Source organism: Cryptomeria japonica, chromosome 5 (assembly GCF_030272615.1).
Source record: "Cryptomeria japonica chromosome 5, Sugi_1.0, whole genome shotgun sequence".
NCBI lineage: Eukaryota > Viridiplantae > Streptophyta > Pinopsida > Cupressales > Cupressaceae > Cryptomeria > Cryptomeria japonica.
Genome location: NC_081409.1, coordinates 96315259 through 96337989, shown reverse-complemented (window position 1 = coordinate 96337989; position 22731 = coordinate 96315259). Strand labels below are relative to the sequence as shown.

General features: G+C 31.7%; 1 protein-coding gene across 1 annotated transcript; it reads left to right on the top strand.

The window, feature by feature from the left end:
• Positions 1-9660: 9660 nt before the first annotated feature.
• Positions 9661-12106, top strand: LOC131065403 (wall-associated receptor kinase 17-like). Its single transcript, XM_057999900.2, has 4 exons — positions 9661-10219; positions 10347-10537; positions 10594-10810; positions 10905-12106. Exons 1-4 carry the CDS (start codon positions 9661-9663, stop codon positions 12104-12106), a joined length of 2169 nt encoding a protein of 722 aa, XP_057855883.2.
• The last annotated feature ends 10625 nt before the right edge of the window (positions 12107-22731 follow it).

Sequence of the window (22731 nt, the reverse complement as noted above, 5' to 3'; positions counted from 1 at the left end):
AGGGATCTCCTATCATAGGTTTCTCCTATTAATGTCTTCATAGTGTTATTAGGAACCTTTTTAGTTTTATCTGGCCTGCTACCGATCGAGGGTAAGCCAGTCACTGTCCTGACTGCTTCCTTAGTGATTTTGTTGATGGAGTCTAGCCAAAAGAATTCACCATGAACTCTACTAAGCACAATCCTTACTCCTTCCTTAGGAAATTTCAGGATGTCAAGGATTTCCACAAAGCCTAGGGTTTCAATAGCCTTATGTTCGGATTTCACAATTCCACTTTCATCACAGATAACATTTTTATATATTTTCATTATTTCCTCTGAACCTAATTCCTCAATGTGGCAATGAATTTATATTCTAGGGTCTTCTACATATGCAACTCCTTTAGGGATTTTTGAAAAGCACCTAGGGTATCATCTTATTTCGATACCTCAGGGATAATCTTGAAAACAGGCCTAAGGCATTTAACTACCTCTATAATAGTAGGATTTGCAATAAATTTCGAAGCAGAGGAGGAAGCCATTGATAAATACCTTAATCTTCCTAATAGGTTTGGATGCTTGAAAGAATTTGCTTCACTTCTCGCTATGGATATCTTCGCTTGGATTTTCACGCTCTCTAAAAGTTTGAATAATCGATAAATGAAAAAGAGGAAAAATCACTTATTTATAATGTCTTTTCCTCCAACAACCACAATAAATGCTCGTTGGTTAAGTGAAACTTAACACATCTGCTAGTAGAGAAGAAATCCATCTTCTCACCATCAACTGAGGGTAAACTTGCATGATTTTCAATTTGTTGCAATACCCCCAAGGGTTACTTTTCAGTTGGATGAAGAGTCTCCTACCGGTGGAGTAATACTCTATTCTACCAATGAAGGAATAGTCTCATCAACATTCTGATCTATCTTTCTAATCCATTGTCTTGAAAATTCTTGCTTTACCTCATCAACCTTCACTTGCCTTTCAAACTGGGTCCTTTATTATTTGCCGGTGAAGTCTTGCTTCTACAAAATTTTCCATTATGTCCAATCTTGTTACAAGCATAACAAGTCACATTATTTTTCTAAATAGCCTTTCCATATCGTATGCCAGTTTGTGTTCTGCATTGATTAGATAAGTGCCCAAATCTTCCACAAACATAACATCTTACATTCATTCTACAGTTTTCTAAATTGCGACCAATTTTGTTGCATTTGGAACATTGACTGGTGGGTGCATTAATGTTCTTATTGTTTCTAGATCTATATAGGTTTTCTCTATGACCATACTTGTTACAGTTAAAGCATCTCCCATTAAATTTGTAGGCATTGGGTTGTCTTGTCGGTTTACTGTGATCATGATTGTTTGCAGTACTAGAACTTTCACCAACTTCAAATCCAAGTCCATTAGTGTCTCCATTAGGTTTCTGACTGTTCAACATACCATCAAGTTCTTCTTAACTTTTCTTGAATTTCTCTTTATGTTGATTTGCAGTAGCCAACTCATTTTTTAGAATTCCCTTTTGTCTCATAAGTTCAGTTTTATCATGTTCCATGTGAATCAGATCTATCTTCAACATATCATTTTCATGTTTGAGTCTTAGATTTTCATTTCTAGCATCATTGAGTCTTCTAGTCAAGTCATATTCATTTCTTCTTTCTATCTTCAATGTCTTTACAAAATCGCATAGTCATGTCTTGCATTTCATTCCTCAAGGTCATGTTTTCTTGCCTCATCTTGCTTACAAGCTCATTAAGAGTTTCCTTTTCATCATCATTACTTAGCATCTTATAATGAAGTTTTTTTCTCTTATTTATGGCAATAGTGATATTCTCTTGTAGTCCTTGAATGAATTCTTGTACAGTCCTCAGATCATCTTCAAGTTTGATATTTTTCAACTTCTCTGCATCATAGTCCACAAGAGCTCCTTCTAATTGCTTTCTTAAATTCTCCATCTGTACTGGTGTCAAAATCTTCCTCAAGCTGTCAAACTTTTGAAAATAGAGGACCAGGCTCTGATAGCAATTGTTAGGATTGATGATAGACCCAAAGATACTGAGAGGGGGGGTGAATCAGTATCTAATCGGTTAAAAGAATATTTAACCTTATTAAGTATTTTGCATTCCAAAATAGTGTATCGGTAAACAAGAATTAATGCAGTAAATATGAACAGTAAAGACAACATAGAAAGCACACCATAACACAAGATGTTTAACGAGGAAACCCGGTGTGGGAAAAACCTCAGTGGGATTTGTGATGCACAATATTCACTCACTAGCCAATGAATGGATATTACTTACAAGAGGGGCCTGCACATGCAGGAAGGCCAACTGCTTAGAGCTCACTACTCAATTATAAAAGGGAAGTCTCACCGACTTACAAATTGGATTATGAAAATCCAATAGAATGTACTACTATAATTCAACATCTTCTATGCCAGGTTCAATAGCGGTTTAGGCTCATACAATAACCAAAAACCCTTATACAAAATCTTCCTTAATATTCGCTCATAATGTTCGTCCTATCTATTATCTATCCAAATGATTTACAAGATCTCACACTTATACATGAGTCTATTACAATATGCCATGTTATCTTACAAAAAGATATTTACAATTAAATACAAAATACAAAAGTTGTTCCTATCGGCAGGGGTGCCGGTGAGCATTATTGTCGTTGCTAGTGAAGTGTGTGCTGGTGCTGGTGCATGTCGGTGCCATAGGATTGCAAGGTTGCCATGAATGACAACACCTTCAATCACCTTTAACTACCATTAGAGTGTGCAATGCCAACAGGTTAAAGGCACTTGTTCTATTTTGATAAGTTCTCTTCTGTATGTCGGTTAAGGCAGCTTCCTTTATATCTAATGTGGATGGTTATGTAATTGGGAGGGTTTTCTTGGGGAGCCTATGGGCTTTTGTAATGGGTAGATAGGCTTATTTTTTCTTGAGAAATACTGAAGGTTTTTCTTACTAGTTCTTTCCCTTCAGTGCTCTTTGAAGCAGACACATGGAAAAAACAAAATTATTAATATAATTTCAGTGATTTCATCCACTTTTATAAAAAAAAAAATTATTGTTTGATACTTTAAAATTTAAAGAATGTTCTATCATGCACTTAGAAGTCTATGTGGAAGTAATAAGAGGTCTGCAATTGTATTGCATCTTTCTTCTTAAACATGTAAATCCTCTTCATCACATGAGAGATTAAAAAAAGGGCTTTAGTAATATGCTTTAAGTTGTTCATGGAAAACTAATAAATAAGAAAATCTTTAAAAATTTACTTTTCAAAAACAATGATTTTAGTTACTTAAAAAGTAAATTATTTAAGAACAACATGCTCTCTTTTAAACAATGATTTACTTTTAAAAAAAATAATAATAATAAAGGAATGCATTAGATAGTTAAGTTTTGTTTTTTTTTAATTATATTTTAAATTAGTAAATATGTAATTTTAACTCAAAATTCACTTTCAATATTTTAAAGTTGTGAATTTGTTTTTCTGTGTGAATGTTAATGTTTCTTTTAGAAGATAGAAATTTTAAAAAGGTTTTATGTGGAATTAATTTTTGTTTTAGTTTTTTATTTGGACTATGTATAAAGACATGATATTATTAATATGCATCAATGATTTATGAATATTGGAAAGTAATATGAAACAATAGAAATAAATAAAAATTTATATTAAACGTTAGTATATTTATTATGATGACTGACTAATGGATATGGAGACTTTAGGTCAAGAATTGAAGTCTTAAACTAGTATCTTTTGGCATTGATAAGATGTTAAATTTTTCTTCTCTTACTAAAGACATTTGACTCGCTAAATTTAGTCTATAATATCTTTTATTAAACAATGTGATTGAATTAGATTTCAAATCTTTAAGGGGATGTCAAGTAGATATTGTTGTCCATAATTCACCTGAATAGATTTGAGTGCTTTGTTTACTTAATGTTTGAAGATTTCTAGTTTGAAGAAAGATGAAACTAACTTATGATTATGTGTACAATACATACTGAAGTGTGATCTTTTGTGAGTTTTCTTTTTTTTGATTGATTAAAAGCTATGTTGAAGTTACTTCTCAAAATCGCTAGCCATGATGTGCTCTCCTTAGAAGTCTCATGTAATTAATTAATATTTGTAGAATGATGTGAGTGTATTGATTTTATGTGAGAGAAAATCATCAATTAGAAAAGAATGGTTGCATTCTTGTGTTTCTTGTGTGTTTGAGATGGAACTAAGATCTTGGAAATGATTTTGGATAGTTAAGAAAGGATTGTTGATCATGTCTTTACATGTGCGTTAGATGCATCTTGTATGTCATGTCATCATTACATTACTGTAGAATATAGATATATCATGTTAGTCACACAATTCCATTACTCTTGCTAGTATCATATTTCTAGTTTTCTTCGTGTTGGTTTGGGTATCTTTCGTGTCATGAAAGATTCCGAGGAAGTGTACTAATTTGTGGTCGGGTGGAAACGCACTCCAACAATGTTATCACCCATGATGTGTTCGAAGGATCTATGGATGTCAAAATTTCTTGTCAGGGTGGTCATCATGATTTGATCCTTGTACATTTATTGTATTTTACCTTGTGGTCTATTGCAAAGGTGTATGTTTCCTTATATTTTATCTTTTAGTTCAACTTATGTGCTTCAAATTTAATATGTCAAAATTTGTAATTTCATGTTTCTAACCTTGTATATCTAGACATGTGGCAATGATATATTCTTAATTATGTGTATTTTGTGAATTGTGTTATTTTGAAATTTGGTGTTCTTTACAAAACCATTTCTTATGCTTGAAGAAAGAAGAAAATTTTAATTTTCTCTTTTGTTTTATATACCATTACAAACCATCTTGAGTATTGTTGGCCTAACATATTTTCTAGAAAACTCTTCTATCAAACTAATGGTTTCCAATCCCCTTTCTCAAGACTTATAGAGCTTTTAAATCTTGCACATATTCTTGTCTCCACCTACCATATATAAAATAACCTCCCTCGCTTTGAAATCTTGCACATATTCTTGTCTCCACCTACCATATATAAAATAATCCCCCTTCTAATTGAATGGAGGTGACAATTAAACACTCCTCATGGAATGTGATAGATTGATCTTGCAGAGTTATCCCTCTGATCTTCCTAGCAAAATTTTGGCAATTGGAGATAATACCACATAGAGGGTCCCAGAGGGTTTTCCCAAGGAAATTGAATATATTGCTTGAAAAGTTTTGTCTTGGATATGATAAACTATATTCTTCTTAATGTTCTCAGAGAATTTATGGAACACCAGACACACAAGTTCAGAGTATTTAATTTCTATCGCCGGAAAAAGATCTAAAGCTTATTTCCCTTCAGGAAATGAGAAGTGTTGTTAAGGAAAATATGGTTGAAAGGGGTCTGGTTCAAAGTGTTCTAGAATAATAGAGTAAGGAGGATATTGACAGACATAAATGGAGTGATTTCACAAATGACAAATGCTACAGATTGATCTTGGCTCTTCATAAACTAATTTTTGGTCCCATAGTCTATTTTTGGAGTGGATTTGTAATAATAAGGGAAAAGACTTGGTAGTGTCCATAAGAAGACAAATATTAACTAGGAGATTCACGTTATCAAAGAAGGTCATATCATTTTGATAAATATTCCCTCTATTTCCAATAGATTCTAAAATATAAATCTCCCTATATTCTAATGGAAGGCTATGTAATTGAATCCACATAGGAATGAATTTTATGGTAGCAAATGCAGGATTAAAATTAGGAATCCAAGCTTGTATATGAAAACTTGAGCATTCATAGAACTAATATTGTATTCGAAACACTGAATCTCTCCTTTGTTTAGAGTTAAATATTACAACAAAGAGTCATTTTCCTTGATCTATAAAGAAAATATCATTAACACCAACCCAATTTTCTTCTACCCATTTAAATAAAGCTTTCTTATCTAGAGAAAAATCCTAGAAATTACATGTCAAAGCTCGTTGTCAAAGATCTTGAATCTATGTAGATAATATTTCTTATGAAAAAGTGATCCTCAATTCCTTGTTCATGTCTAATTTCCTTTGAGGCTTTTCCAATGATGATGCTTTTCCCAACAGAGATCTTCAGGCCTCTTCTTCTAATGAATTTTCCTTTGTCCATTATGTTTCCAAAGATGATGCATCTCCCATCAATAGGATCTGATCTAATATGCCTCTTCCAATAGAGAGTTATGGTGCTTTGGCACCCATAGATTCCTTCTTGGAGGGTTCCAAGTTTTTTTTTACTAAGAAATATGTTTCTGGGTCTTCTCCTCAATGGTCCTTTCTCAGTTTTAGGACTTTCTTGATAGATTGAACAAGCCCTATGGGCTATAGGAATGTTGTTTGGAAATGATGAAAGAATAGTCACCTTTCCATTATTCCATGTCTTGTGAGAATAATTCCATGGAGGAAGAGATTTATATTTGAATTTTTTCCTTAAATACTTTCCAGCTTGAATCTTGGCATTTGTTTTTCATGGCCCTAACTCTATCTTGTTTGTCGAAAACCTTAAAACATCATTCCTTTCTTTAGAAATTTTCCAAAACTCTAAAGGCAAACACTTCTTCGGCAAGGGGGGATTGAATGGGTTCCCCAAAGACATGGTTGAATGTTGTTTGGTAAAGATATTAGAACCCTTTCATTGTTGCCAAAATTTCTATTTTGCTCATCTTTTTGATCTTGAGCTTGACTCCTTGCTAACCATGTCTTTCCTAAAGCTTATTTTTGCTACACCAGTATACTTCTTTGCAACCTTACCAAGGTTCTAGCGCCCGCAAAGCCTCACCAACTGAGATCCACCCTATGAAAACCGCTCTGCATATTATATTCGGATATTATTTTAATATTTTTTATTAAACTCTTCTTCAGAGAAAAAAACTATTAAGAATACATTATTATTATATATAATATCATTATATTATTATTATATTAATTAGTAATATTAGATTGAAATAATTATGATGTTAACTTATTGCATGATGGAGAGAAGATAGAGTTGAGTGATTAGTTAAACTTAGAGTGAGTGGTAGTTGAGAGGTGCATGTGATGATATAAGTAGTAATAAATAATTAAAAATAATTTAATTTAATTAAACAAATAATAATAAAGTGTCCTTTTTCTTTTCATGCATCTAAGTGTCATAAACATCTAATTAAATGTAGATGTTTTTAGATCCATATGTAAGTGTAATATGTCTTAGGATACTGATTTACAGGGGTGAAAAAAATTGTTATCCAAGGTCTATAATATCTTTACAAAAAAATTCTTCCACATCAATGTGACAATTTAAAAATCTCATTTATCCTTGAAATCGTTAACATATTTTTAATTGTCAAAATCTAACTAAATTCTATATTTAAATTTATTTTGTTTTTGTATTTTTAAATTATCACGAGATTGATATTTTTTTAATTATTTATCTTTCAGTTACAAAATATCAGATTTCATTCTATTTCGCATTAAAAAACGTTGAATATCCTCTCTTTGCAAAATAAATTATTAAAATTTTAGGATGCTTTCACGTTGCAATTTTCTTTATTATTTACATCATTGTCCTTTCAATAAAAGATCTTGAAGAGTAGTCAGCATTGAGAAGTAGGCATTTACCTACGTATTTAATATTAGTTGGTAATTATAAAAAAAGGTTTAGATCTATCATCTAATATATTTTAAACCTTTCTATCGATTGACTTCTTGGACATCTTTACTCATTTTGAATTTAAAAACTCGTTGTCGATATCATTTAAATGGTTTAAGTTTTTTCCCTTGGCCTCTTCAATAAGGTTAGTATATAAATTAGTAAAGAGGACTTTGATCACCCACTTCAATAATATTGATATCATCTTAGAATTGAGTATAGATAAATAGGTATAAATAGGTAAATTTAAATGTGTTAGGTAGAATGTGGTCTATGTTTTTTAAATATTAATTAAAAAAATAGTAATAAATATAAAAATTATTAAAAAATATATGTATGTATATTGAAGTTAATAGTCTAATTTTAATAAATTTTATAAAGATTTTATTTTTACTAAAAATTTGCATTACATAAAATTTCAGTTTTTATTAAATAATGAAATAATAATAAAAATTTGATGAAAAATTAATATACCTCACTAATTTACATCATCTTTAAATTCTTGATAGATTGTTTAATATAATTGATAGAATCTGTTAGTGGAGATAAAATATCTTGAATTGTAGCCCATCAAATAGAAGCAATGGAACATGCATTATTCTACTTTCACCTTAACTTAAATAATGAAATAATAATAACAGTTTGATGAAAACTAATAAACATGACCATTATTTTAAGTTTTAAAATTATAGATTAAATTTACAAAGAAATAACAAAAATTACTAATTTACATCATCTTTAAAATCTTGACAGATTATTTGATATAATTGATAGCATTTATTAATGAAGGTAAAAAAATCTTGATTTGTAGACCATCAAATATAAGAAGTGAAACATGCACTATTCTACTTTCAGCCCTACTTAATAAATTTATTAGGATGCATTCCATCTCTAAATAATTCATATCTATAGACAACAATGTTATGTAAGGTCTAGAATATATTTTCAACAAATTTCTATCACATCAATCAAACAACTTAAAATTTAAATTGATTACTAACATCATGACCATTTATATGATCTTCAAAATCCAAATAAATTCTACATTTAAATTTATTTATTTTAACCTTTTTGAGATGATATTGTTTTATTAATTATATTCCTTTGAATTAAAAAAGTCAATATTAGATTTTTTTTCTCCTTTACATTCAGGAAACATTACAAACCTTTTTCTTGTAAAATAAATTATTAAATTTTATTATTTCAAAATAGAAAGCTTGAGTCCTTTCATTAGAATTATCTTTGTTACATATGGAAGTCTATGCAGAAGCTCACCTACATGTAAACTTATTACAAAACCTGTGGAAAAATCTACTCTAAAGTGAATTGCGGTTGGAGATGGTACTTCATCACAATCACTCCATTAATTGTTTCAGCTGATCTTGTCATCACTTTATCCTCCAGTCAACATCATTAACGTCACTCAAGTTTCTATATAATGAATGAGTTTATAATTGATATGCACTCCTTGATGAGTCCATCTCCACACTATGTTAGTCTTTGTCTGAACAGAAGCTCAAATGATAATGTTGATTATAATCTTGTATTAGGTTGGTTTGCTTAATATAAATTGTTTCTAGTTTTATATCTGCTTTCCTTCAATTCCAACAACTAGTTTTGTATCAAGAGTTTATGTTTTCAAAATAAAAAAGCATTTGCATAAAATGACTTTAATATAAAATTATTATGAAATATTATAGTTCACTATATAGAGATATAAAAATATAAAGATATAAAGATATAAATATTAATATCTATTTAATCCAATTAGAATATCGATTTCTATTTAATAAAAATACTTTAATTATGATTTTCTTTACATTGTGGTTTTCCTTTCACGGTTTTCTAGAGATTCATTTTCCATCATACATAATTGTTCTTGGAAACAAATCATCTGAACAATAATCTGCACCATAGCAAGTCTTTCGCAAAGTCTGCTATGATGTCTGTTTGGAATAAAGTCGTTTTGAAGACTAGTTAACGTCTTTTTGTTGTTGGAAGGATTCAAACAAAAATGTTGATGCATTGTGGAGTTTTGGTTCGCTTTGTAATTTGTCTCTGTTTGGCGAGCTTTACTGCTGGAAAATGTAATCCTGAAATGTGTGGATCAATTAATGTGAGTTATCCTTTCTGGATTAACAATGATGCTTGTGGATACCCTGGTTTTCAGATCACTTGCGGTGACAAAGATATTGGCATACCCTGGTTGGCCCCCTTCCTTTATGGCGCTAGTAGTGGTAATAATTCTGAACCATATGACGCTATTCTGGAGATCGATTATACGGGTTACCTTGTCATAAACTCTTTTAATATTTATGCTGAATCGTGTGAAGCAAATAGCAGTGGAGCAAGCTACTATGATCTACCTTCAGATGGGCCTTTCACTATTTCAAACTCCAATAGGTTCATTGTTGTCGGCTGCGATACATTCGGTAACTACAGTTTTGGGGGTTTGGGAGAGGTGGGGTGCGTATCAAAATGTGACTCTCAAAACGATCGACCATACTGCCGCTACGGTTGTTGCGAAATTAACCTTCCAAATAATCAGCAGTCGATAAATTTCACCGGCGGAGGTGTGTTTCCTTTGCTCGATTCTGCTACCAAAAAATATCATAACGAATGTGGTTTCTCCACCATATTCGACCCCTCGACCTTCAAGATTCTCGACAATAATTCAAATCAATTTTTTGGAAAAGGAAGGCAGGCTTCTTATGGTCTCCGCCTTAACTGGGGGATCGGCCTTCAGAATTGTTCCATGGCTAAACCAACTACAAATTATTCTTGCTCTTCCTAAGCAGAATGCATTGACTCCCCTTCCGGAAAAGGATATGTATGCAGATGTCTTCCTGGATATGAAGGACATGGTTACTTCAAAGGCACAGATTGTACAGGTATAACCTCCGTGTCTTTCCTAATTAATATCATATGTTCTTTCTCAAACTTCAAGGCTTTTAATCCTAGTGATGATGACTGTTCAGACATAAACGAGTGCAGTGATAGGAAGTTGAATATGTGCGTTGGAGCAGAGGGAGGAGGAATATGCCTGAATTCAGTAGGTTCCTACAACTGTTCGTGTGTAAAGGGATATGAAGGAGATGGCTTTAGAAATGGGACAAGATGCATCTACACAAGTTCAAATCGTGCTGTCTTTCCTGCAATCATAGGTAATGAAATATTATTTGTTTGCTTTAAGATATTAAAAATAGGTATAGTCTAACTATAATTTTATTTTAATGTGTGGTCTGGTAAAATACACAGGATCCGTCTCTTCGTTTGTCGTTGTCTGTTTAGCAGGATCTATTGTGGTTTGGTGGCTAAAGAAACGCCACTTGAAAGTTGTGGAGGCCAAATATTTTCAGCAGTTGCAGCAACACATCGCTTCCAGAGTGGGTAGAGAAAGCTTGAGAATGTTTTCTGCCAAAGAATTGACAAGAACTTCTAATAATTATTCAAAGGAAATGGTGTTGGGAAGTGGCGGCTTCGGAACTGTGTTTAAAGGCATTCTATTGGATGGTACTCTCGTGGCCATTAAAAAGTCCAAGCAAGCTTTGAATCTAGAGGATGACCATGAGTTTCTTAACGAAGTTTCAATTCTCTCCCAAATAAATCACAGAAACATAGTGAAATTGTTAGGCTGCTGCATCCATACTAAATTTCCATTGTTGGTATCTGAATTCGTTACAAATGGAACTCTGTTTGAACATTTACACTCGAAAGAAAGTTATTTGGCATGGGCTTCACGTCTGCAGATTGCAATCGAGACAGCAGAGGCTTCGGCATATTTACACTCTGGAGCATCTCAACCCATTTTCCATCGGGATGTAAAATCGTGTAATATTCTTCTGAATGAGAGGCTCTCTCCCAAACTTGCAGACTTCGGGATTTCTCGTCTCATCTCCGCTTCCAACGATACATATCTCACCACTAATATAATGAGCACAAGAGGTTACTTAGATCCTGAGTACTTCCAAACGTATCAACTCACCGAGAAAAGCGATGAATACAGTTTTGGTGTAGTCCTGGTTGAGCTTTTAACATCTCTCAAACCTATCTCCACAGAAAGAGCCAGCGAGGAGTGGAATTTATCTTATCTTTTCCTGTCCAGACTTAATGACAACCGCCGCACAGAAATCTTGGACAGCAAAGTATTGAAGGAGGAAAACCTCCAACAGATGGAAGATATGGGAAGGTTAGCAAGAGAATGCCTTCATTTGGAAAGGAGGAAAAGGCCGCTGATGAAAGAAGTCGTGGAGGAACTTTTCTGGATAAGAGGTGGGACAAGAAAGACAAAATTCCATGACAGTGTAAACTGCGACGATGCTATATTTGAGCAGACAACAATTTCCAGAAAAACGCCACAAAATTCATATGAATTCAGGAGTTACACTTTTCCATCTACAGCTGGGAGTACGTCGGAAGAACCATCCACTGCACTGATTGAGATGTCGACCCTGCCTTAATAGGTTCACTTCTAAGGAGAGCATTTGTAGTCTATGTTTGATGCAAACCGACTCGTGAGAATTAGTAAGTTGTACTACAAACTTATTCCTCAGAAATAAGAGGCATTACAATTCTATTTTCTATGTTTAGAAATAGCTTTAAGTGGCCCAGGAACGTGGATACTAAAAATAGATAGAGTCCTATTAGGACTAAGTGTCTTGATTAGCAAAGAGAGGGCTATTAAACTGAAGATTGGTAACGAGTAAAGGGGAAATAGAGAGGAGAATTATTCTTCCAGTCTTTGTAAATATTATCAGAGTTAAATGAAAACTTATCATCTGTACTCGGTATAAGGGTTCTTATCTATGCTTTGTTTTTGTTTGTTGATAACCTTATCTCTCTGCTTTTACACAGTGGATGATCTTCCTTTCTGTTTGCATGTATTTTGGAAGGTATGTAATGTTTCAGATTATCTTCCTTTCTCTTTGCATGTATTTTTGGAAGGTATGTAATGTTTCAGATTATGGATTGATCAGATGAGCCATTGCATCAATGTTGAAATATGCGATTCCTTCCAAAATACTGCACATCTTGTTCAGTAACTTTTATTAGTAACTATTGAGTTTTCAAATGTAATATATCAGCCAAATATCCTAAAAGTTCTAAATCTCTTAAAAGTTTTTAAGATCTGTATATAATGAGGCATCATGTAATGTGTTTATATGATCTTACAATCAAGCGATGAAGCGATAATGATTAGAAATTAGTGAGTGCAGTATTTAGGAATTTTATATTTGCAATCTTTTATGTTTAAGATGAATAGAATTAAGCTTGCTAAAGCCTTCTAAATTAGCATTCTAATTTTATGGGTATTGTATTTTTTAAGTTTGCGTTTTTAAATGAGTATTCTTTTACTTCTAACCTCCCACATTTAATAATAGAATAATAATAGGATTCCTAGTTATCTATAATGTGGTTTAAGGGGAGGTGTTAGAAATAAGCCATAGACTGATGATAGGCTAGTCAAAGAGTGGTCAGTAATTTAGTTGGTAGAACATTTAAAAAAAACAAATAAAAGATCTTAAATTCAAATCCCAACTGATACATATGAACTATAGCTCAACATCTCATATCAAAATTATCAAAACTAAATTAGATCAAGGATTTGAAAGGATGTAGACATATCAAAGTTCATATTGCTCAAATAAGGATTGCAGAACTTAGAAAAGTTCACTGCTAATTGTGAAGAAGTCACCAAAGAATGTTTGTCCAACTGTTGATTGGATATGAAGCAAAGATCCAAAGTACTCGGAAGAAATTGCCAAGGAATAAAGAAAGCTATAAGACACATTGGAGCGACAATAAGAAGAAGAGGATGATTCGAATAAGATAAACAAAATTGTGCAAATTTTCAGTAGCAACTGTTAGGAATAGGCTGTTGATTGGATTTTACAAGTCAATATTTTAGAATCCAAGAAGTCATAGAAAGTTTTAAGAAGAGATCATATAGATATTGAAGAGGAGATTGTAGTGCTTAGAAAGAGGCCGTTGTAAAAGGAAATCAAGGTCATAATTGGCATTGGGTATTCGGTGATAAAGATGGAATCATAGATCTTGAAGAAGCTAGCACCAGATAAGCTTAAAAGGAGTTGATATTTAGGGGTTGTTGCTGTTGAAATTTAAAAAACAACAATATTAAGTGGTTAATATTTGAGCTGTAATCCATAGTTCAATTGGTTGAAATCAAATGTAGAAGCTGAGGGTTAATTTTTTTCCCAAAATCAAGCCACCACCATTTTGTTTTTAGCTTTGTTCATAAACTCCTAAAATCAATCATTACCAAGAGAAGTGGAGAACACAACAATAATAGGACGAAAAATTGCCCAGTCAACAACGAAGGTAGACGCCATGTCCAGAATCTACTGCTACTAATATAGTAAAGAAGCTATCCCCTGTTTGAGGAGATAACAGTCATCTTAAACTTTACCAATCATTTCCAAAAGAGGAGCTACAAGAATACTAAAGAAGCCGCCAACCTAGTATTAGAGAACATTACAAAACTCCTCATGAAGTTAAATGGAATCGCATATTTTTTTGAAGATATAATTACAAGGTGTGTAGAACAACTTATACACGCTACTAATCTAGACATAACAATTAAAAAGTGTGAATCTGCTTTCTCGAGAAAAATCCTAAGAGTACGGAAGCAGTAGATCCACACCAAGAAAGATTGCCACCACAACAAGAAATCAAGGAAGCTGTCACTAAGAAAGATCATTGAAAAGTGATCCTCTGAAAGTTGAAGCCATCATTGAAAAGTGATCCTCTGTCAAAGTAAAAGGAGATCATAGATTATAAACGGAAGCCACGGCCAATAGAATATAGGGTTTGCAGAAATGAGTATAGAGAGGCGTAGAAATAAAAGAAATGATTTTCTCTTCAAGGAGTTATAGCTCAAGAGATTGCTGAAGATCAAGAGAAGAAAGGTATTGGATGCACGAAGACTAAAGTAACTCCACAACAACTGTAAAAGTAAATTCCAATTTTTTTTCTCTCTTTATAAGAGAGGTCTGTTTTAAACTCTGAATTCTGGTGAGAAAGATCTCTTTTGAACTATTTTTTTTGGGATCTTGACTACCTTGAGGGGAATGCTCATTCATATAGGATTCTAGCATCTAGTCTTGTTAATCATCCTTACTCTTTCTTTTTTTTTAAATGAAGGGATGACATGGCTTGGGAATTTGATCTTAAAGGTGATTATTCTGTTTCACAAGGCTATCAAGCGCTAGAAGCTTAAAGAAATGGAATGGAGGATTTCTCTTGGTGGAGAAAGGTACGGTAAAAAATTTATTAATTTAAGTGTAACTTTTTTGTTTGGCTTCTTTATGAAAATAAATTTCTCACATGGGAGAACATTGGGAGATTCCCTCATCAGAATGCTTGGGTGTTGGGTTCAAGCAAACCAATAGTGCTAAATGTGCTTGTTGATGCAGATTTTGTCAAAGCTATTGCCAAAAATGATATGTGTGAACAAGGAGAGTATTGTCAATCAATGAAGCTCAAATGTATTTTTTCAAAAGATTTCATTTCAGGTGTCTTTTTTCTTAGTGTGGGAGCAAACAAGGTTGTTGATTTTGATGCTTTGAATGAAAAATATCAAACACACAGGGCTGTCTAGAAGTCTGTGTATATCCCAAGGCATAGAATAAGACAAGAAACTAATAAAGATCTCACAATTTGAGAAAGATCCCTTTAATTTGGATACCGTCGGAGAACTACTTGGTCAAGACAATTCATACTTTGCACATTGTAAGGGAAGAGGATGTCAAATTGAAGGTGTCCATCCATTTGATGTATATGGCTATACACATTTAGGATTTAATGGTGAACACACAATTTTATTTTGCATGATATTTAGGATAGAAGATGTATATACAAATGGTGGACATAAAGGTCAACAATAAGAATTTTTGTTTCAAATGCTTTCTCTTATAGTGTCACATGTTTTTGTATGCTAGTAGGGGTCTGTAACATAAAAGTTTACAAGCCAGAAGTGTTGATGAACATTGAACTATAAAACCTAAAACCTAAATTTCAAACCTTAGGCCTAACCCTTAACCTGATAATGACCCTTAGAAACTCCAAAATCTATATTGTAGAAAACTTTTAAAGCATCAAACATTATTTTATCTTGATATGGTCTAGAAGATTCCCTTATTAATCTAACCTATAACTCCCTCATTAGATATACTTCTACCATTGTTTTATAAACTAAACCATCCAATAGAGTAAAATTAAATTTAGATACATGATAATAAAAGGTCTTGGGTTCATAAGGTAAAATACTTTGAGGCTACACTCTCTCATTCCGAAGACTATTTATGGAGAATCCAATTTAGTAAAACTTGATATTATAATAATAATGTGGCTAGATAATTTTTTTAATTTTATTTACTTATTTAGTTTGATGTTCATTTATTTTAGAATACAATTACATTTTTGGTGTGAACAAAATGTGGAGGCATTTATGTTATTAGAAATTGTACTGTGGATTTGATCAACGTACTTTATATTTGACGTGAATTTAGTTGTACCTACTTATGTGGCACCCCATTAGTATTCTTTTCTTCTCTTATCCATATGTTGTAATTTTTGTTTTGAAAATAGTGGAATCTTATCATGTGCATTAAGGTCAAATAAAATCATCTATAAAAAGATTTTACATGTACATAGCCCTTAAAATTAACTTTTCAAAGAGTATAACATATAATATATTTTAAATTTTTTATTTTTAAAACAATATGTCAATTATAAGAAAGATGACCTCTATTTGAGACATTAAAATATACAAAATTAAATTCAAAAAATTGAACTACAATTTATTTTATTGTCTATATAATTTTAGTAAAAAATAAAATCAATGTTGATAAATGGATTAAAAAATGCATTATAGTATAACATAGGTAGTGATTTTTGTATATACCATTTAAAAAATTGCTAATAAAAATAAAATATAATTACAATTAAAAAATTTGATGGAAACTTATAAAAAAGGTAGTTGTTTCAATTTCTAAAAATTATAGATTAATCATATAGAAAAGTTGACAAAAATCACTAAATTTACATCATCTTTAAATTCTTGAAAATTTGTTTGATATAATGAATAGAATATATTGAATGTTAAAAAAAAATTATTTTGTTATCCATTAGATATAAAAAAATGAAATATGCTATCGTTTATATATTTGTGATCGTCAAAATCTATTTAAAATCTACATTAAAGTTTGTTTTACTTTTAATATTTGTTTTTAATTATCAATCTTGGATTATAAGATCTTGAAGTTAACCTTTGGTTGATCATTTGACTTTCAATTATAAAAATCAATACCATATTTTACATTAAAAGAACATCAACAACTTTTGACTTTGTAAAAATAAATTGTTTAATTCCTCGTTGTTGTTTTTATGGAATTCTTTATGATTACAATATTATTGAGATCGGTTATACAGGCTAACTTGTCATAGACTCCTTTCTTTATATGTCTCGTTGCGTGAAGCATAAGTAACCTTCAGATGGGCATTTCATAATTTCAAACTCCAATTGGTTCCTGCTTGTCGGTTGCAATACATTTTCCAGTTGTCAGTTTCAATACTAATAATTGGGCTCCACTGATTAAAGCGTTTTCTTAGAAAATACCCATCTAATATATTTTAAACGTTTCTATCGACCGACTTTTGGACATCTTAATTTATTTTGAATAAAAGAAATCACTGTCAAAATCACTTTAAGAGTCCAACTTCTTCTTTCTCTTTATTTTATCTGGACATTTTCAATATGGTCACTATCTAGAGTAGTTGAGGAAAGAGCTTGTTTACCTTCTTCCATAATATTCATATCACCTCAGCCTTCCTCTTTAGTATCAGATATTTGATACAGTTCATCATCTATTCTCTAAAATCTTCGAGGAAATTAGGGCCCATCTTCATATTATTTAAAGATCAATCTTCTCTTTAATATTCTCTTAAATTTTGGCATCATTCTAATCATATCCATACTAATTTGGGCATCTTCTAATATCTACATCTAATCAAATCATATAGCTTTCTGACTAATATAAAGCTCAATAATAGTATTGAACAGCAAATTTCAATAATTTATTAATTGATTCATGTTTGATAAATATTAATCTCCTGAATATTACAAACTTGGAGCATAAATCTCAAATAAAAAATTAAAATTGAAACTAACAAAAATTATAAACACTCAACCATAATAGGGGAATCCTTAACTATAAACTTTGAGTCCTAAAATCTAAACCCCAATGTAAATTGATTCAATCAATGTGGCTAGAAAACTTCTCTTAACCAAATGAAAATTAGGTCCTACCTATATAACCAAAAATGTGGAAAACATAACAATGCTTGCAACATGATAGTCCTTAACATTCTAATATTTTTCTTATCATCTTCCATTAAATTTGAAATAATAAATAATGAGAAACAAAAATAGACAAATAAATCTTAACATTGATCTCATAACATTGAATCTTGAACCTCAAATGTGAATTTGAAACCTAAAATGGTAAGCACTAGTTCTTAAAATAGATGTAACTAATTATAAACAATAATAAAAGAGCACCAAGAATAGTCTAATAAATATCAATGCTACTAATTGAATATCAAGCCAAAAATGTGAAAGTTGAATATTGAATGTGAACTCTTTAATCTTAAATTTGAACTCTTAACCCTAAATGCCAAAACATAGTGCCTAATGCTTAGCCATTATTTGCCATTCAATAATGAATCTTATCATTTAAACTTGAAAACAAGTAGTTGAATATAAACCAAATAATGGGAATTGAATGCGGATGAGTACTAAATCTAAATGGCAAACCCTACATGTATAACCATTGATATTGAATGCTTAACCTTGAATGTGAATGATGGACTAAATTCTAACATCTACATTTTAAACGTTAATTACTAAACATAGAAAACTAAATTTCAATGTGTCAGCCATTAACATTGAATATTGAACCTCAAATGTGAAACCTAAACCATAAATATAAAACGAACCTAGGGCTTAACCATTGAACTCTAAATGATGAAACATCACATTGAACCCTATACATAGACGATTGAGTGTAGCTAATTGATAATGATAATTGAGTAAAGACCACAAAGCATAGAGATTATCAAATATCAACATTGACCATTGAATATTAAACTCTTAAATCTAAACACCAAATATGAAACCTAAGCCCTTAACCTTGAACTCTAAACCTAAACCCTATAATCTTCACCTTAAACTTCAAATCCTACATTCTAACTATTGAATTCTATACTTTGACTATTGAACCATAAACTAAATTTCAAACATAAATGATGAGAACTAGAATTAGAACACTAAATATCAATGTTAAATTATAAATATTGAACACTTAATGCTAGAAAGTGAAACTTGAATAAGAGTCTTAAAAAAAAAAACCTTGAAAACTAAATGATGAAAACTTAATGTGAATCAATAAATCTTAAATTTGAACATTAAATGTTATAATCCTTAAGAATAAAACATGAACCTAAATCTTAAAATCTTAAAACCAAACTATACACCCCAAATTCTAATTACTAGGCCTTGATCCTTTAACCATAAATTATCAACCTTAACATCAAACTCTACACATAGAGAATTGAATTAAATTGTTGAATCAAAAAGTATAACCTATGAATTCTAAATGATGAATAAAACACAAACCACTAGATCTCAATGTTGAACATTGAATTTTCAAAGATGAACATCAAAGGTGAATCTGAACTCTAAACATTGAATCTTGATCTTTAGACATTAAATTTTAATACCTATGCATTAACACTAAATCCTATACACAAACAACTTGATCTACGCACTAAACAAAAATAGTTAAATATATGAAATAGCAAATTTTAATGCTAAGAAATAAATATACACTTTTAAAAATTAAATTTTAAACCTACAATATGAACCATAAACTCTTGATTTCTAAACCCTAAAATGTTAACCTTAAACTCTAAACTCTAAAATCCAAATTTTAAACCTTACAACTAACCTTTGAAACTTGAACAATAAACCTTAGAAACTCCAAATACTTTAGTTTACTATTTATCAATTAAACTTATCACTCCCTCCTTTAGATATAGTCTAAAATTATACTATAAACTAAACCATCAAATAGAATAGAATGACATTTAGAGACATGGTACTAAAATGTTTTCAATTGATAAGGTATAATAATTTTAAGATTGTACTCTTGGAATCCAAAATAGTAGAACATGACATTAAAAAAAGAATATGGATAAGAATATGAATTTTATTTATTCATTTTATTTTCGATTGATTTAGCTTTATGATATAGTTTAACGCTATGAGAAATGAGATCAGTTTTCTCTTTCACACGCAACACTTTAACGGCAATCTCTCAAGAATGTTTTGCAATATTCTAAAAAGAATTAGTCTACGCTTTTTCTTCACAAATAGAAACTTTAAATGACTACCAAACTACAGGAAATAACACCTTCAATGAATACATTGTTATCGGCATAGATCGATGCTTTCTTCATCCTTCAAACAACTTCCATTCATTTCATGGGCCATGTTCCTCAAACCTTATCAGATTAGTATGCTCTCGCAATATTCTTTTCAAACCCATTTAACTACTCAACAAGCCTAAGCGATTCCCAAGCACAAAACACTTGGAAGAAGCTACAGATTTTAGCACCTTGCCTTAAACTGCCTGTTGCAAAAAATTAGGCCATTTCTCATCACACGTGTGCGCTACACCGGGGGTCTTCTTCATACCGCAGCTGGGATACCATAGGAAAGAACAAAATACATAGATATCTTGATGATCCTTAAATGCATGTATACTAGTGCTTGCACCAAAACAAAGTGCAATGATTAGCTGATTGTAAAATAGACTTTAATCATTATGTTGGAGAGTATAAAATTAGGGTGTGAAAACTGTATTTATCAGTCATTTCAGATGCAATTGACACAAATTAATCTACCAGTTCTTAAACAACCTTTTCTAGTACTAAATAAATTTTTAAAGATTTAAATGTCTCAAATTTTGAACAAATATCATTATAGAGATACGTAACCATACATCCAATATCCAATAGTTCTAACATATTACTTTTATTCTATTTTATAGTGATTGTTGTTGTAGTCTTGCTTCTTCTTGCTTCCTAATGATTGTATATGGGTTGTTCTGCATTTTAGAGTACCTTTCAAACGAGAATCCAAGATCTATACAAAGACCGTCTAATGTTTTAACTCTGGATATGGCTGTAAATGTCAAGCCTTACCTTTCAATAGCTCCTATATCAATCGTTGCCTTCTGGAGTGTTAAGCCTTGGGATTTGTGGATTGTTATAGCCCACACCATATTAAGCGGGACCTGTTTTATGTTTCCTAGTGATATTGGAGTTATTGGTACAACTTTTGGATTTGTCGGATTCCATGATGGCCCAGTGTAGTTATTAATTCTTGTTATTGCATATGCTGGAATATCTTGTGGCTTGGTCCCATATTAATACACAATGTCGAGTACTTCACCTAGAGCCCCATTTATGAGGCCTACTTTGGTCCATATATTTGTTGTTAGCATTATTTACTGGCCTTTACATAATGGAAATTTCTTTTCAAGTTGTTCATCCTCAGATTCAACATTTGGCCAACTTCGAATGTTTGTTGCTTCGCTAATTGCAACTGGACGATTCAATTCTCGTAACATTTTTTTGTTATGGCTCCTTACCATGTCATTTGTAGGAAATAGGTGTATTGATTTGTTAAATAGTTCATTCTGAATGGGTGTAAGCTCCTTGCTTGTGCATGTCATCAATAATTGCCAATCATCTTGTTCTAGTTGTGCATTCCATATGTTGGTAAGGATTTGTCTAAATTGTGCTTGTGCTGGATCTCCACCTTGTTGACAAAATATTGTTTTTAAGGTTACGGTTGTCCTAAATAGGTTCCATGGTGCTATGGCACTTGAGTGTGAAGTGTAGATAGGCTTGTCCATTACAGGTGGTAACTGTGCAAGGTCGCCATTCAAAATTATGGATATCCCTCCAAATGGTAAATGTTGTCTATTTGGGAAAGCTTCACATAGCCTCATGTTTATTCATAGAAGTAGTTTTGGTCCTATGAAGCTCATCTCATCAATGAGAATGTATCGTACATATTTCATGTCTTCTTGGAGTACGGTCAATGTTTGGCCGTGTAATGGGTGCATATCTTTAATAGGGATTTTGAGTGTTGAGTGTATTATTGTTGTATTTATGTTAAATGTAGGTAATCCTGTTGGAGCTAGTATAAGGATTTGGCGGCTATAGGGAGTGTCTCCTTGAAGTGCATTCCTTATATAGCTGATCAGGTAAGATTTCCATGTGCCTATTGTTCCCTGGATAATCATATATAATGCTCCATTTGAAAGCCTGTTACTATGATTCATGATTATTGCCAATGTTTGTTTTTGATTTGATAATAAGGTATATTCCAGTACTTTGCCGATAGATGGTATAGGTTCATTTGGGCAATGATTTTTTGCCATGGTTATGAATTCTAATGCCATATCATGTAGATCATTCGGCACTGTAATTTCATCCCATTTGTAGATATGATCAAACTCATGCCTTTCGAGCATTTCATTTTCATCTAAGTCCATATGACTTGTTATTCCCATTCGTGAGAGTAATTCCCATTCTTGCATTTCCATTACTTTTTTGTGTTTATATCATCTTCACTATCTTCTTCTTGTTCAGTATTCGATTCCTATTCGGTGGTATGGTTTACATGCCATACATTATACTTATTTTAATTCATTGGATTCCAATTTGTGATTATTGTCTCCCCGTCAAGGCCTATCTCTTGTTCTATGTTTCGAAAGTGCTTGTATAGGAGTAACTCACTCCAGCAAAAGTTTTCAAAGATTTTTGAATCTTGTTTTGGAATGCTATAGAATTTTGGGAAAACATTCACAATGGCTTTTATTGTTCTCTGTTTCCATTTGCAACCTTTACGAGCTGCTACATAGGAGTAAGATCTTGTAGATTCTAATAGTGGTATGCTTTCCATTTCTGTTAGGCATTCCATATAAGAATCTAG

What these genes read in the sequence shown, in the direction of transcription:
- LOC131065403 (XM_057999900.2), top strand. Translation starts at nt 9,661, where the DNA reads ATGTTGATGCATTGTGGAGTTTTGGTTCGCTTTGTAATTTGTCTCTGT. An exon ending in GATAAATTTCACCGGCGGAG is followed by an intron (nt 10,220 to 10,346) that starts GTGTGTTTCCTT and finishes TGGAAAAGGAAG; the next exon opens with GCAGGCTTCTTATGGTCTCC. An exon ending in CAAAGGCACAGATTGTACAG is followed by an intron (nt 10,538 to 10,593) that starts GTATAACCTCCG and finishes TCAAACTTCAAG; the next exon opens with GCTTTTAATCCTAGTGATGA.